This window comes from Lineus longissimus, chromosome 5 (assembly GCF_910592395.1).
Source record: "Lineus longissimus chromosome 5, tnLinLong1.2, whole genome shotgun sequence".
NCBI lineage: Eukaryota > Metazoa > Nemertea > Pilidiophora > Heteronemertea > Lineidae > Lineus > Lineus longissimus.
The window spans coordinates 2977317-2991851 of NC_088312.1; the positions used below are offsets into that span (position 1 = coordinate 2977317).

The window sequence follows — 14535 nt, forward strand, 5'->3', positions numbered from 1 at the left end:
ATGAGATTGTTCCTTCCATCCCATTCACACGAATTGACAAAAATCTGGCTATTCTTGAATCTCTTGTCGAAATTCCAGCCAAACACATAAGACTGGATGTGATTTATTCCTTTCCCAAGTTCAATGTAAGCGGATGTGCCAAGAAAGAAAGGTGTACGACTAGATTGACACTCAAGCTGCGATTTATTGCAAAGTACATGTATTATGTTTTACAGAAACATTGTAAATGTACATGTATTTTACCCACTAGGACTTTGCTTGGTGTACTGAAATTTTCTGAAATTGAAATATAACTTGAAAACTGGTAGTGCATCTCTGTAGCTACATGTATCTGGCCACACACGTTTATTGATTAGTTCTTATCAAGGCATCTAATTTAGTCTTTTTAACTTGCAAAAATACATAGGTCCAAAATTTGCCTGAATATGTGGAAGCACAAGTTGTCCGTATCGACATTTATCGTAAAATTTGTAAGTGTCCTTGAACAATGTCCGCATAACCGAAGTGTCCTGAACAACCACGTCTATTTTTGTAGTCTCCCAGATGTGCTCAAGTGCAGCCTGGATGACACCATCGTTTTGGGGCATTGTTGACGTGCAAGTTGAATAGACAATACTGCCACCAGGCTTACAAGCTTTAATGCCAGCACTGAAAAGAAATAACTATACTGGTAAAACAAACTTGGTTGGTGCTAACCGGGGCATTGGCCAGACTCCAAAAGCCCTGAGCAGTTTGTATATCTGCAACATTATGCAATATTTGGGAAAGATTGTCAGCCACAATAATTTACTTTAGTAGACAGTACGACCTTACTTAATCAGCAGAACTTATTGCATGAACCCGACTTTTGGTCCAGAGGACTAAGAAATTTTATTGAACATACATTAAGAGGTCCCTTTGCGTGGAGGTAAGTTTCATCCGTTGTGATACTCGGCCAGGCTTGAAGATATTGTTGTCATTCTCATTGAGGCAATGTCTGTCGGTCAAACATGGTACATCCACCAGAACCTAGTCGCAAGAAAATGATTAGCTGATTTCAACTTGAACATCATTTGGAAGAGTGTTTGCCATACCATCAAAATGATTGTATGGTTTGAGAGGAATCACACCAAAATGGCTAACTTTTCAAAGATACCTATTTCAATTCCAGCCCAGAAGACATTCATTTCATGATCAAAACTGACTCCAACTGGTCCAACAATGGCAATTTTCATTCAATTACTTTAACTCCGCACCAATGTTGCCCTGCCACAAGTAAGCCAGGAAACCGGTGTCAAAGTCGAAGGTTTTAAGTCAACAAGCTCCTTTTGAAACAGACACCATCTTTCTTGGCCTTTTTTTAGATATTATAGCTTTTAATACCTTATCACACTGAATTCCAAAGTCTGCTGTTCTGGCATCTTTCGAGAACAATATCACCTCGCTCTCATCACGTATAGAGTCTGGCAGGTAGGAGTCTATCACAGACCTCAGGCGTCTCATTCGACTCCCAGATAAGTCGTTACAAATCACCAGTCCTGAAAAACAGATTTTTGAAAGATTATTCCTAACATTGCCATTGTATAGACAGACAAACAAAAGACTTTTTCTACCATTAAGTTTCAGGAAAGTTGCATGCATGATGATAATGCTGATATTGCACATGGTTATTACCTGGTAAATGTGTCTGAAGAATTGCCAAGGACTTCCCACCAGGAGCTGCACAAAGGTCAAGGACACTATCATCTGGTTGAAGGTTCAAGGCCAACACGGGTAAAATGGATGCACCGTCGAGTGGGTAGTAACCTGTAAGGAATAACATAATTCAATTCAGACACTGAAAATTGTGTTCTTGAGAAAACCTTCTGCGAAATTTATACAATTGTAGAAGTATTAATACTACCTCATTGAAAATTGTGTTCTTGAGAAAACCTTCTGCGAAATTTATACATTTGTAGAAGTATTAATACTACCTCTAAGTATAAAACGAAGCCAATTTTCAAACCTTATTTTCTACATTACCCGAGTTTACTTGTTACCTCATTAGCTATCTATGTTTTAGAAACTGTCCTCATTAGCCTTTCATGTGACATACTCACCCAATTTTCCAGACGCATCCCCTTTAGGAGGCGAAAAATATGCCACCTCTCCCATTGGCTGAGTAAAAACCTTCAGGAGATTCGGTAAACGAAAGTTTGTATCTGGAACAGTTTTCACATCAAAGCTTCCAGGTTCAAGAATATTTGCGTCATGCTCCTCCATGGCAAATAGTTCTTCATCTGTATAAACTTTTTCTGCAGGGACAAAACGATAAAGATCTGTCCTATCATCTTCTTCTTCTAAAATGTCATTTTTGGAGTCATTCTTTTCGATATCTGTCGATTTTATATCCAATAGAGTAGACTGAAGTTGTAACTTGTCACTTTCTGTGTTTGACAATTCTTTGTGCCTTTCAATTCCTAACTGGATGATATCATAAGACCCCTCACCCAGCAGATCTAAGCCAATTTCTTCACATTTACTACTAAAATTGTTCAATAATGCGCTGTATTTTGGCTGCGAAAGTAGTGCAAGTCGAACTGACGGCCACTGTTCATTAAACGTCTGCTGATGATAGTAATCAAAATGCTCAAGAGCAAGTTGTTTGTATTCTTTCTCCTTGTTGTGTCTCGCCTGAAAAGAAGGAACACATGGTCAACGACACAACATGGTTTGTAGGTCACCCATTCTTTAAGCCTCTGTGAATATATCTAGTCCTGATGAAATTCTTTCTTGAATCTGAAGAGTAACTTTCCATCGCATCAGTGGGGAAAATTTCACAATCTGTCTCTGGTGGATATGAAGTTTACTCTGTCTTCGGTGAAGGCAAAACCACAATCCGTCTTGGATGGTGACAATATCTAATATGTCTTGGTTGAGACAAAGTCACAATCTGTCTTAGGGTGGAGGTCCAGCTCACATCTGTCTTGAGGTGGCCTGGAGACAAAGTCACAACCTGTCTCATGTCTATTCAAGAGAATAGGAAACTGTTTTCTAGAAATACTGTCGAGAGGGTTGGATACACAGCTGATAGATAGGCCCTATTATAGATTACTACAGCATGTAAGCAATTTTCGACTTTTCATGGCGAGGTACTTTCTGTTACACCCTGTATTATAGAATTTGATCCGGTAATCAAAAGCTTAAAGTATATTGCGTGCAAATTCTCGATAAATTATCCAATTTCAGACAGATATGATTTCTAAAATAGTTTAAAGTAATTACCCATTTTTTCTTGACAACAAATCTTCTCTGATAAAACATATGAGTAAAAGACTTAGGATTTCGAAGAATTTTTAATTGAAACATGATGAAAAATCAATATTTTTGTCCTCAATAAATATACACTGCTGCCACCTATTGCTATTTCAAGGAGTACGTGGCAAGTGCCCCACACTCCATACAGAAATGAAATACACAGTAGAATACACAACATGCTCTATCCAAAGGGTTCACTGCTCTGAGTGTATTGTGTGGCAAGATGGCAGCGGGGAGAATGTTGCCTGTGCACCAGAGACAGTTTCTAAATGGCATTCCACTCCCTTCCTCAAGGAAAACATTACGTCTACGGGAAAAATATATTATAATTCTAGTATTTGTAACTTTTGGCACATTCTGTTTTGGGGCATTTTTCTTCCTACCTGATTTACGGGACCGAATGAGTGTGGACGAAATGAGAAGACAGTTTCGTGATGCAGGCAATGAAATGTTCATTCCCAAGGCTAGGGACAGTGACATTGTGTTTGAAAATGGTAAACTGATTGGTAAGGTGATAAAGCATGATGTTGATGCAATAGACCATCACGATATTGAAGACAAATTTAAGATTTTAAAAAAAGTAGAAGAAGCAAAGGAACAGGAAAGAATGCTTGAGGCGATTCGAAATCGTTTGAACATGTCGAAAGGCCACCACGAGACGATACGTAAAGAAATCCAATTGGAAAAAAATATCGTTTTAGAGAAGAAAAAGCAAGAAATTGAGGAGCGGAAAAAAAAACAAATCGAACAACACCTGAAAGAGGTGACGGAGCATGATGGTGGACCGGGGGTTCAGGGCGGCCAGCCCGTCGATGTTGAAACACAAAAACGAAGAGAGAAAGTGAAGGAGGTGAGGATGATGTTGCCAATTGGCTAGCCAGTCCACTTATCTTATGACTGATATATCCGTACCTTTAAGATATGTCCTATACTTTCTATTTTCCACTTTTCCGGCCCGGGTCTATGATTATGAATGAGGCATGTTAGTAGACCTAAGACATGCAAGTTCAGGAGATGCCATTCATTTATTTCCATTTCAGGAATCGTCTGTTGGAGACTGTTTGAAGCCAATGAAGGTTGCAACAGACATGAGGAGGCGACTACATCATGACACCTTGTTTTTGTAAACATTTGATACCACTACCAGTGGCACACCCTCCTCCCTTTCTCAGTGACAGCTTCTTTACAAGTCCATTTTCCTGAGGGATGCATCTTGTCACACAGGGCTCAGAGATCGCAAGGTCCTTGCAAGACGCTGAGTCCTGCCTGTGAGGTGGGGATTTTAGACATGCTGGGGTGAGGTGGCGGGATATGTCATACAAGATTTTATAGCACAGTCACTGTCCTTTGTTCATAGTATTATGTTTTATCATTTGGTTAGGTACAGTTGCTTCGTTGAACATGTTCAAAATGATCGCTTTGTGAACTAGAAAAGTGGAATGATGACTCTCAAATATTGATTGATTATCTTATCTTCGGTCATAATCTATAATCCGAGCCTCTCCATTTCATCACAACTCAAAACATGACAGGTTAAAAATGAACAATGGACGAGTTGTGCACTTCGATTCGATCTAGCTCTACCATCCAGTTCATGAATATTTGAATGTGCATCATTTTATGAAATCATACAGTAAATGTGAAACACTGCATGAGACAGTGACAACTGTGCTACACACAGTATTTTAGTTCGCGACGTTTGTGTTGCCCGTGAATTTGCTGTCACGGTATACTCAAGTTGCCTGTGGGAAGGGCGATAAGAAAGTGGCCTTTTTGCAAAACGGCTGTTCCTCAATAAATGAACCAGCACCCAGCAAATATTTACAAAAGTCACAAACGCTTTATCATAAATTCTTTGTTAAAAATTTCTTTTGGTCATGTTTGATTGCCAACTTTGACGACACTTCAAATGATTATGAATAATACATCCAATCCGCTGGCTTGGGTAAATAGTTCTGTAGAATATAGAGTATTGATCAGACATACAAATTCTAACTTGTGCTCGCAGCTAAAACATGTTATGTCATGGTTCTTGCACAAGTTCACCACAATTTCGTCAAGAATTGATATCAATTTATAACATTTTGTGCATTGTCCTCCTTTTGGGGGGCATTGGGGGACACATTTCTATCATACCAAACTCGGTTTTTCAATACATCAAGTATAAAACCCAACTAAAACCAAAAGAGGGTCCTCAGTTAGTGCTCAGGCTTGATATAATCAGTAGTCTAACTGATAGTATGTATTGAACAGCCACACAGCAAATATTCTTCTCGATATTCTAAGCTCAGCCTCCCCTCCCCCATCAATCATGAACTCAGTAAGCAGTCATGCTGCGGTACCAGGATTGTTTCTCATATTTCCAATATCACCTTGCTTGCTATGAATAAGCGTATTGTTTGGTACTGAGATAGATTACTATAGCTCCTAAAGTGTAGCTCGGGGTGTTTCGAGGGTCTTTGTTTTGTTTGACAATGTTTGAGATCCTTGCAACCTGCCCACGTGCCAACAACTTAACAACTTCAGCATGAGACATGGAAGGCTGTTGCACTTAGGCAAATTTCCTTCCTGATCTTCCTTCAATTTCATAAAAAACTCATGTATTCTGTCACCTTCTATCTTTTCAGATGATGAAACATGCCTGGGACAATTACGTCAAGTACGCATGGGGCGCCAACGAGTTAAAACCTATCTCCAGACGTGGTCACACTGCCAGTATATTTGGTAACACTGCTTTTGGGGCTTCCATTGTTGACGGTTTGGATACCTTATATCTCATGGGACTCATGGAAGATTACAAAAAGGGAAGAGATTGGATTGCTGCCTCCCTCAATTTTCAAGGGGTAAGTATGAGGGAATGTTGACATAGTATGTGAAGTCATGGTGTGTCGGGAGCCATGCGATACATGAGTATGGTGAAACAAGTATGAATTGTCATGGTTGTATTGTGTAGCCTAGAATTTTGATGTATAGTCTGAGTCAAGATTTTCATGAATAGAACAACTTCAAGTTTAAGTGTGGAAACCTGTAATGATTGGTGGATTCAATGAACCAATTTCACCTGCTTTTCTACTATCAGTGTACCATGTTACTCAAATGCAGCATCGTAATCGTTTTCACTTTCTCTCTCTTTGTCTCTTTTAGAAAAGTGACATTTCTGTCTTTGAGGTGAATATCCGGTTCATTGGTGGGATGTTGAGCTGCTACGCTATGACAGGAGATAAGGTATGACCGCCATAATTGATGATAATACCATGAATAAGGATCACCCAGCAGGATTACCCATGATATAGGTTTCTGGTGATTCTACTGCTGTCATGTTGTCCTGCAAGTGCAATCTGTATCTGAAGTGTTCTATGAAAACTGTGACACCGGCAGTGATGCCTTTACAAATGATGCCGTCACTAAACGGTGCCTTTAAAAAGAGTCATCTTCACTACTGAGGTATTTTAGAAGTAATTTTCAGTTACTCTGCGTTTTCAGATGTACAAAGATAAAGCCATCATGATTGCGGACAAGTTATTGCCTGCGTTTAATACTCCAACAGGTATTCCGTATGCTATGGTGAATTTAAACAGGTAAGGTTTCCTTTCTGTTATTTTCTCTTGACTTCTTGGAGATGTATGAATAATGCTTTGAGTATGAATCTGTCAACCATGAATCTGTCAGCCCTGAGGGAGGAGTTCTGTCCATCCGGAACCTGCATCAAGGATCAGCTTTACGGTGACCAGGTTGACTTAAAAAACTTCTCTCTGTCAGTTGCAATGTCCAGCTGGATCAGTCCGATATATGCATGTTTTCCTGTTTTTTCATTTCACTTGATCGCTATTTTATTTTTCCTATCTTTTTCAGTGGGTCTGGTAGAAACTGGGGTTGGGCATCTGGAGGTTGTTCTATTCTAGCTGAATACGGCACACTTCACCTAGAGTTTGCATATCTTACACAAGTCACAGGAAATCCTATTTACTTAAAAAAGGCAAGTACAGCGCCACCTAGGCTATCAACATCGGCATTTTGATCCCAGTTTTCATCATCAACATCATCGTCATTACTGGCATTGTAACCCCATTGGATTTTTCAAGGGGTATGAATCTTAGTTCAAAGTTTGCTCCCAAAATGACTGATGACTTAAAGGGTGATGACAATACAAGACATTGTTGATGTTGACCCATACAACACTAAATCTGAGGTCGACCTTGCAGCCTTTAGGCTCACCATGCTTGTGGACTATCTTGGAACACAATACACTCTGCCTCCTCAAAGTTAAAGTCATTGATACCTTTATTCTTCAGGTTCTTCGAATCCGTGAAGTACTTAAACAATTAGATAAGCCTTTTGGTTTATATCCCAATTATCTCAACCCCAAAACTGGAAAATGGGGTCAACGTAAGTCATCTTTTTCCTACTGTTAGTCGTTCCTTGCCTCAAATATACTGCATAATATGTCCAGAAGAGCAATTTTAGAACAGTATAACCAAAATTGTATTGGTATAAGGCTTGCAAGGCTTTTTTTCGAAATCAGTGTGTTTTTGTCAGAGTCTGCAATTGCAAAAGCAGCACAAAATGTTCAACCCTACTCAGTGTCTCTCAGTATGTCTGACGTTTTCTCCTTTCTCTTCCAGAACACTTTTCTGTGGGTGCCTTAGGTGATAGCTTCTATGAATATTTATTGAAGGCTTGGCTGCTGTCCGGCAAGACCGACAATGAAGCCAGGGCCATGTATGATAGTGCTGTGGCTGTAAGTTTTCAGTTTCTTTTGCTGTTAAAATTAAAGATTAAACGAAGCCTTGTGTATTGTTTGATCCATGCCAGATTGAACTATGCTTGCTGTGCTTCTGGTATCATTGCAAGTGTTCAAGAGAAATAATGCCACTGGCTCACATGTAGCTGACCCAAAAGTTATCTTTGATCTGTGCCTTTTGTGGCAAATACTCCACCTGAAAAGGGTCAGACCTAAGATTGATATAAACACCAGTGAACGCAAACCAAAATCAGTACCCCTGCAATTATTTTGTGTGAAATTGTTTATCCATTTATCCATTTTAGGGCATAGAGCAAAAACTGCTCCACACATCAAGAGGTGGCCTTAGATATATGGCAGAGGTCAAATCAGGGAGGGTGGAGCACAAAATGGACCATCTAGGATGCTTCTCCGGTAAATATTCTAATTGATGCAGCAATGAAATACATTCATTACATGTTTTAGTTCTGATAATTTCTTCAAACATTGGACTAAACTATGTTGTACATTCTCCTTCTTGTATCTCTTTCAGGAGGCATGTTAGCTCTGGGTGCTGCTGGATCGAGTGACCCTCAAAAATATCTCCAACTTGGTGCAGATCTTGCACATACCTGCCATGAGGCCTATACTAGAACTAGTAAGTACTGTACTGGTGCTATTTTCTTTGGACTCTTGTTGAGATGAGAAGTATTGATACTGGTGTTGAGCAGTTTGAGCCATGTCAGTGAGGACTGCCGGTATGCTTAGTATTCCTAGGTAATGGAAGGCGACAGCACTGGACTGTTGTACCTCTCTTATGACTTCGATTCAGTGTCGGAACCTCGGAGACGGTACGCCAGTGACACACTATGGTGACGTCTCTGCGTCAGACTTTAAGGTGATGGCCAATGAAATATTGATTGCAATATGATTGGTGATGGCCAATGAAATATTGATTACAATATGATTGGTGATGGCCAATAAAATATTGATTACAATATGATTGGTGATGGCCAATGAAATATTGATTACAATATGATTGGTGATGGCCAATAAAATATTGATTACAATATGATTGGTGATGGCCAATGAAATATTGATTACAATATGATTGGTGATGGCCAATAAAATATTGATTACAATATGATTGGTGATGGCCAATAAAATATTGATTACAATATGATTGCAATATGATTTTATCTTCCAGGGGCAGGTTTAGGTCCCGAATCATTCCGTTTTGAAGGTGGTGAAGAAGCCAAAGCTGTTCGTCAGAATGAAAAATATTATATTCTTCGTCCAGAAGTGATAGAGACCTGGTTTTATATGTGGCGGTTGACGAAAGACCAAAAGTATCGAGACTGGGGATGGGAAGCTGTTCAGGTATGTTGATTACTTGGTCCATGGTGTGCCCCTATTACTACAGTATGCATTCATTATGAGTTCAGATATTACACTCAAGAAATTTTGCCTCGATTCTTGCAGATTAGAATGCAACCTTCTACTGCCTTTGATATGATGATGGCACATGTTGTTCTCCTACTCACTTGGAGTCACACATTTCCAACCAATGTAAAATAAAGAATCATCAAGGTTTGGCTAACTGTCAAGCACAAAATAGTTGTCGGAGAGAAAAGTATTCAACCATGATGCTGAAATTTCTTTAAGTTGGTCTCATACCCCTTGTCTGTCAGTGGTCGTTGGAAATCTTGTTATATTTTCTTAATAACTGAAATACATTGTTTGTATATCATTTTCAGGGAATGGAGAAACATTGCCGAACAGAGGGTGGTTACAGTGGCATCCGTGATGTCTACCAGGTCACTCCACCAAAAGATGATGTACAGCAGAGTTTCTTTCTCGCTGAAACGTTAAAATATTTATACCTTCTTTTCTCAGATGATAGTCTGCTTCCATTAGATAAATGGGTCATTAATACCGAAGCTCACCCATTTCCAATAAACAGGGTCAATCTTACCAAAACACGATAATATAGGCTTATTAAAGAGAGACATTCATAGGTACTTTAACTGAGGAGTAGGTGTGGGACCTGTGTGGTCTATGTTATTAAGATTTTAGGAATAGTTTTTCAAAAAGTAGAAAACTAGTGTCTTCTTATTCAAAAGTTGCCAAACTATAAGCCAAAAGGGGCTGTTCTGTTAATATACCATTTCCCAGAGTCACTTTTGGATACTAATTACTGGTTACTGATTCTGCACTACCAGCCAATGTATAGAAGAAAAAAGTCATTCCCAAAATACTCAAATTATGAAAAAAGTTTGTTGAGTGTGTTGTGCAGATTTTGGGGTAGTTGTTTTTTGTGAGATTTTTCAATATTAAGCTGGTAGGCCTAAGCAGTATAAAGTGATAAAGCTCCAAGGTAGTTAGGTTACTTGGTTGAAAATATTTAAGGTTTACTATCTAGATGACTTGCATGACTTTGTTGCCTTTTTTTGTTGTTGTCCGCCATTACATCATGCAAGTCTTCTTTCGGGGGATAAGCGGTGATATGGTTTTTCATCTTTTGGGAGTACAATAAAATTCAAGCGAGTGGTGTACAGTACAGTACAGTACAGTACAGTACAGTACAGTACAGTACAGGCAAGTTGACTTAGTGTGATGAATTGCTCATGTAGTGTGTTTCTACTGTCGTGTTAGTCTGGTACATGTGGATCATAGCTTTGCTCAAAGTCAAGCATTTCATTGTTAACTCGGAACAATTCTTACTTCACTTTTGAATGAAAGTAACCGTTTGAATTCACTGCCTTTACCTGCAAGCATCGTGAAAGGCTTTTGTGATGCGGTTGTGGTCATTTCATCATCTGTCATGGAGGGTAAACTATACTTCATTTTGGATTGGGTATTGGTCAGGTCATGGCACTGGTTTAAATCCAATCTTGCAACGTCTGCAGTGAAATATTTGTGTGTCTCTCTTTATGGACTTGTGTGCTCAGTAAAAATAACACATCATTCAAACCTATCAGTGGGATCACTAAAGCATCAGTGTACATAGTAAGGTAGTTAATGAAATTGTAGATAGTAATATACATTTATTGTAAATATGATAATAATGTCATCCTGATGTGCTTGTAAGAGTGCATTTTTCGTAAGTGTTAGGGCGATTCGTTTAGCACAAATAAACCAGAAAATGTGCCTCCCCAAAAATGAAATAACATAAATATTTCCCATACACTAAAGCGCCTGCAAGCAATTAATTTTGCCAAGCTGTGACCTGCAATGGGCGAAAAAAGATCCCTATCTGCAGGTCAATAGGTAATTGCTGGGTTCGATGATAACAGGTTGCAGCGATCGCCAATTCTTGTCATGGTACATGCGAGATTGTAGGTCACCGCAGCAAAAATTACTTGTTTGTGGGGTTCCCCAGCTTTGCATGTTTGTGTAAGAACATATCACATGTCTATTATGCTCCTACTGCCATACAGTAAACAAAATAGCATGTTTACGCCAGCATATGACCGTTCTATAGGACCAATGCACTGGCCAGCCAAGCATCATCGAGCATCAGTCACTGTAAATTGAGCTTAATTAGCACAGTCATGACGGTGTCGCTCAGCTGTGGCGTGAAGCACTGCAAATTGCTACATGTATGCTGACATATAATTACCATTTTGTAGCCTTGGAACAAGGTTAAGTATTGGTATACTTGGCATACAAAGGAAATCATCTGACACCTCATCATTGTTGTATAAAATTCAGTTTGAAATATAAGGGAATACCATTTTGGCCCTGTGCAAATGAAGTCTGTAACGACTCAATAATCAGTCTTGACTATTTGGGGTGGAGGTCATCCATGCTGTCGGTTGAGTGGTAGGTGATGTTTCTTTCCTTTTGATTCCTTTAGGGATGTGGTAGAGAGAACTAGTCTTATTCTCTTGGTGCAAATCAACATGTCGTGAATAACTTTATTACATCAGCTGATATGCTGCAGTGTCCTTTTAATATGTTGTACTTAAACTTGTGCATATGATTATTTATAGTAAGAGTGACGGCAAGCTTTTTCAAATTATTATACCGTTGAAGATTAATCAAGTGTTCAGTGAGAAATTGGTAATTGTGTGCACTTTGTGACAGATTAGATACCAGTTACATTTTTCATGTCAAAATAAAACTTTCTCTCGAAACATTTTTTCATACAACACTTTGATAAACCACCATTCTCACAACCTGAAAGTTTGGACTGGGTCAAATTTTTGTATTTTTGTCTGGAAAAATTGAAGAACTTTGCATCTGTAGGTTTACCAAGTAATAAACCAAACTAAACACGTTTGAGATGACTGAAAACTGTGCTTACATGTAATCGTGTGTTAACGAATTGCCACTTTTGCCAGCACTGATGGCAGTTTATTGTGATAAAACATAATCAAAATATACACTGGAAGTACTTCATATAATGTAAAAAAGATTTCTAACATTGTCAAGAGGTCATGAGGCGAGAATGTGAAAAGTTGTAGAGAAGTTACTCTGTAAAAAGGAAGAATTCTAATCTCCTGTATCATTGATAATGATGATATACCTGTGTCATAGTGTAAGAACAGGCAGTGAAAATGTAGTCTGCAAAAAGAGTCCCTTAGAAGTAGTGTTGAAAGCCAGATCTGTTGCAGGCTCGTGCTACTGTCCAGTATCTGGTTTTAGGACTCTGGTTAGGTCAGACAAATGATGTTGATCGTCAGATTAAGATGGACAAGTTACTGTACAAGAAAATTTTCTTCTTCGTGTTCATGCAATGGTCTCAAATTGATTTCTCTTTCTGTGTATTTATTTTTCCGAGACATTTCCTTTTGGGAAATTGAAATCTAGTGGTGTAGCTGATAGATTAAGTGGGTTGAAAATGTTTGTAAATACAAGATGAACTCCGGCATTGAAAATGTGTTTTCTTGAGTAAAGTAAGGTTCAAAATTGTTGCTCAGCTATACATTTTATTGTTATCTGGGATTTTTCTAAATGTACTTATTGTAAAGCTGATGCAGGAACGTTGTATTAGGAACTTCTTTGGCCGTTGCAATAGCAACCGATGGTCGGTGCCAAAAATACAAATCAAAATCAGATTCCGAGAATCCTGGAAATACTGATGCGTCAACATGTTTAGGAGGGTGGTTCTCGGATGTACAAATTTATCAGAAAATAAAAACTTCACAATCTGTCGGACACATTTTCAAATGTATATCTGTGGTGCCTTTTTCTCGAATATTTGTACCAGAAATATCTCGGGACATTTCTCCATTGATCCCTTCAGCGCCAAACACGTAGATCTACGTGGCCCAAATCCCCCTCTTTGAGCTGGTTATCGGAGTCTAACGGACTTCATTGAAGAACTACGCCATCGCCATCTTCAGGGCAAGGTAGGAACTGAAAAGACCAAACAGTTCAGTTCCCACTTTTCAGTTCTTACCGTGCCCTGAAGATGGCGATGGCGTAGTTCAAAACTTTAAATGACCTCATGAAAGAACTACGTCATCGCCATCTTCAGGGCAAGGTAGGAACTGAAAGGACCTTTTCTTGTATTTTCAGTTCCTGCCTTGCCCTGAAGATGGCGTAGTTCTTTCATGAAGTCCAAATTCTAATTCTAATTCAAATTGATTTATTACACTAAAATACCCTCTAGGGGTCTATGGTAATATACAATAATTTCAAGCAAATATACAGTACAAAATAAGATAAAGTAGAATAAAAAATATGTATTACATGTGAAATAGTCCATGAGACTAACCAGCTCAAAGGGGGAGGGGGAGGGGGGATTTGGGCCACATAGATCTACGTGGTTCGGCGCTGAGTGAAGGTGTTAAAAAGCTCCTGTGGAAAGAGGGGTGGGGTGGGTGAGAGGGAAATTCTATAGTTGTAGATAATCCAGAGAGTATCAATATCATGGAACACATTTACACTGCAGCAGTTCACAGTATACTATGATGACGTTTTCCCCGAGATGATTGGTTATTATGTTTTCTGATTGTTACTGTAAATAAGATGATGCAAGAATTCTAATACAAATAAATCTAATGAAGTATACATTGGTTTTTTCGTAATATTTTTGCATGATGCAGTATTTGGCTTTGGACATTTTTACGCGATCGAAAATATCCCTACCCTAGATGTGCCTGCATTGGGACAACTCTTCTGTGTGCATGCCAACAGTGTCTGGCATTCAACATGAGCGTTTGTGCAATTAGCTAAGTCCCTAGGGGCCAGGGCCGATATATTTGGTATCAATTTATGAGTAAAGGATCCAGAAACTGAGGAAGGGAGTCTTGCACCATGAAGCCGGGATCTTGCACCCGCTCTAATAATATCCAAATCAACAGATCAGTAGCTAATTTATCAGTCCTAACAAAACCAACAGGCATGCCCCAGGCTGGTCGTTATATAATTATAGGCCCCTCCCTACTAAAAAAATTAACCTACAGTACCTTAACCGGGACACTCTGTGCTAAATGATAGGAATGTGTACATAATGTACAGAGGGACAGAGTGTACATAATGAACAGAGCTACTACTGTCCCGGCTATTCTGTAGTTAGGCCCACTTAT

At 39.0% G+C, this 14535-nt stretch overlaps 2 protein-coding genes across 2 annotated transcripts; one reads left to right on the forward strand and one right to left on the reverse strand.

Moving 5' to 3' along the window:
* Positions 1–233: 233 nt before the first annotated feature.
* On the reverse strand, positions 234–3377 carry LOC135488241 (5-methylcytosine rRNA methyltransferase NSUN4-like). The gene is made up of 6 exons (XM_064772765.1): positions 3244–3377; positions 2079–2652; positions 1654–1785; positions 1363–1517; positions 884–1008; positions 234–648 (listed from the first exon to the last, which is right to left on the reverse strand). Exons 1-6 carry the CDS (start codon positions 3325–3327, stop codon positions 372–374), a joined length of 1347 nt encoding a protein of 448 aa, XP_064628835.1. The 5' UTR covers positions 3328–3377; the 3' UTR covers positions 234–371.
* A 125-nt stretch (positions 3378–3502) lies between these two features.
* Positions 3503–14017, forward strand: LOC135488034 (mannosyl-oligosaccharide 1,2-alpha-mannosidase IA-like). The gene is made up of 11 exons (XM_064772403.1): positions 3503–4126; positions 5904–6119; positions 6421–6501; positions 6760–6854; positions 7129–7252; positions 7569–7662; positions 7899–8014; positions 8323–8431; positions 8550–8654; positions 9204–9376; positions 9754–14017. Exons 1-11 carry the CDS (start codon positions 3515–3517, stop codon positions 9982–9984), a joined length of 1956 nt encoding a protein of 651 aa, XP_064628473.1. The 5' UTR covers positions 3503–3514; the 3' UTR covers positions 9985–14017.
* Positions 14018–14535: the final 518 nt, after the last annotated feature.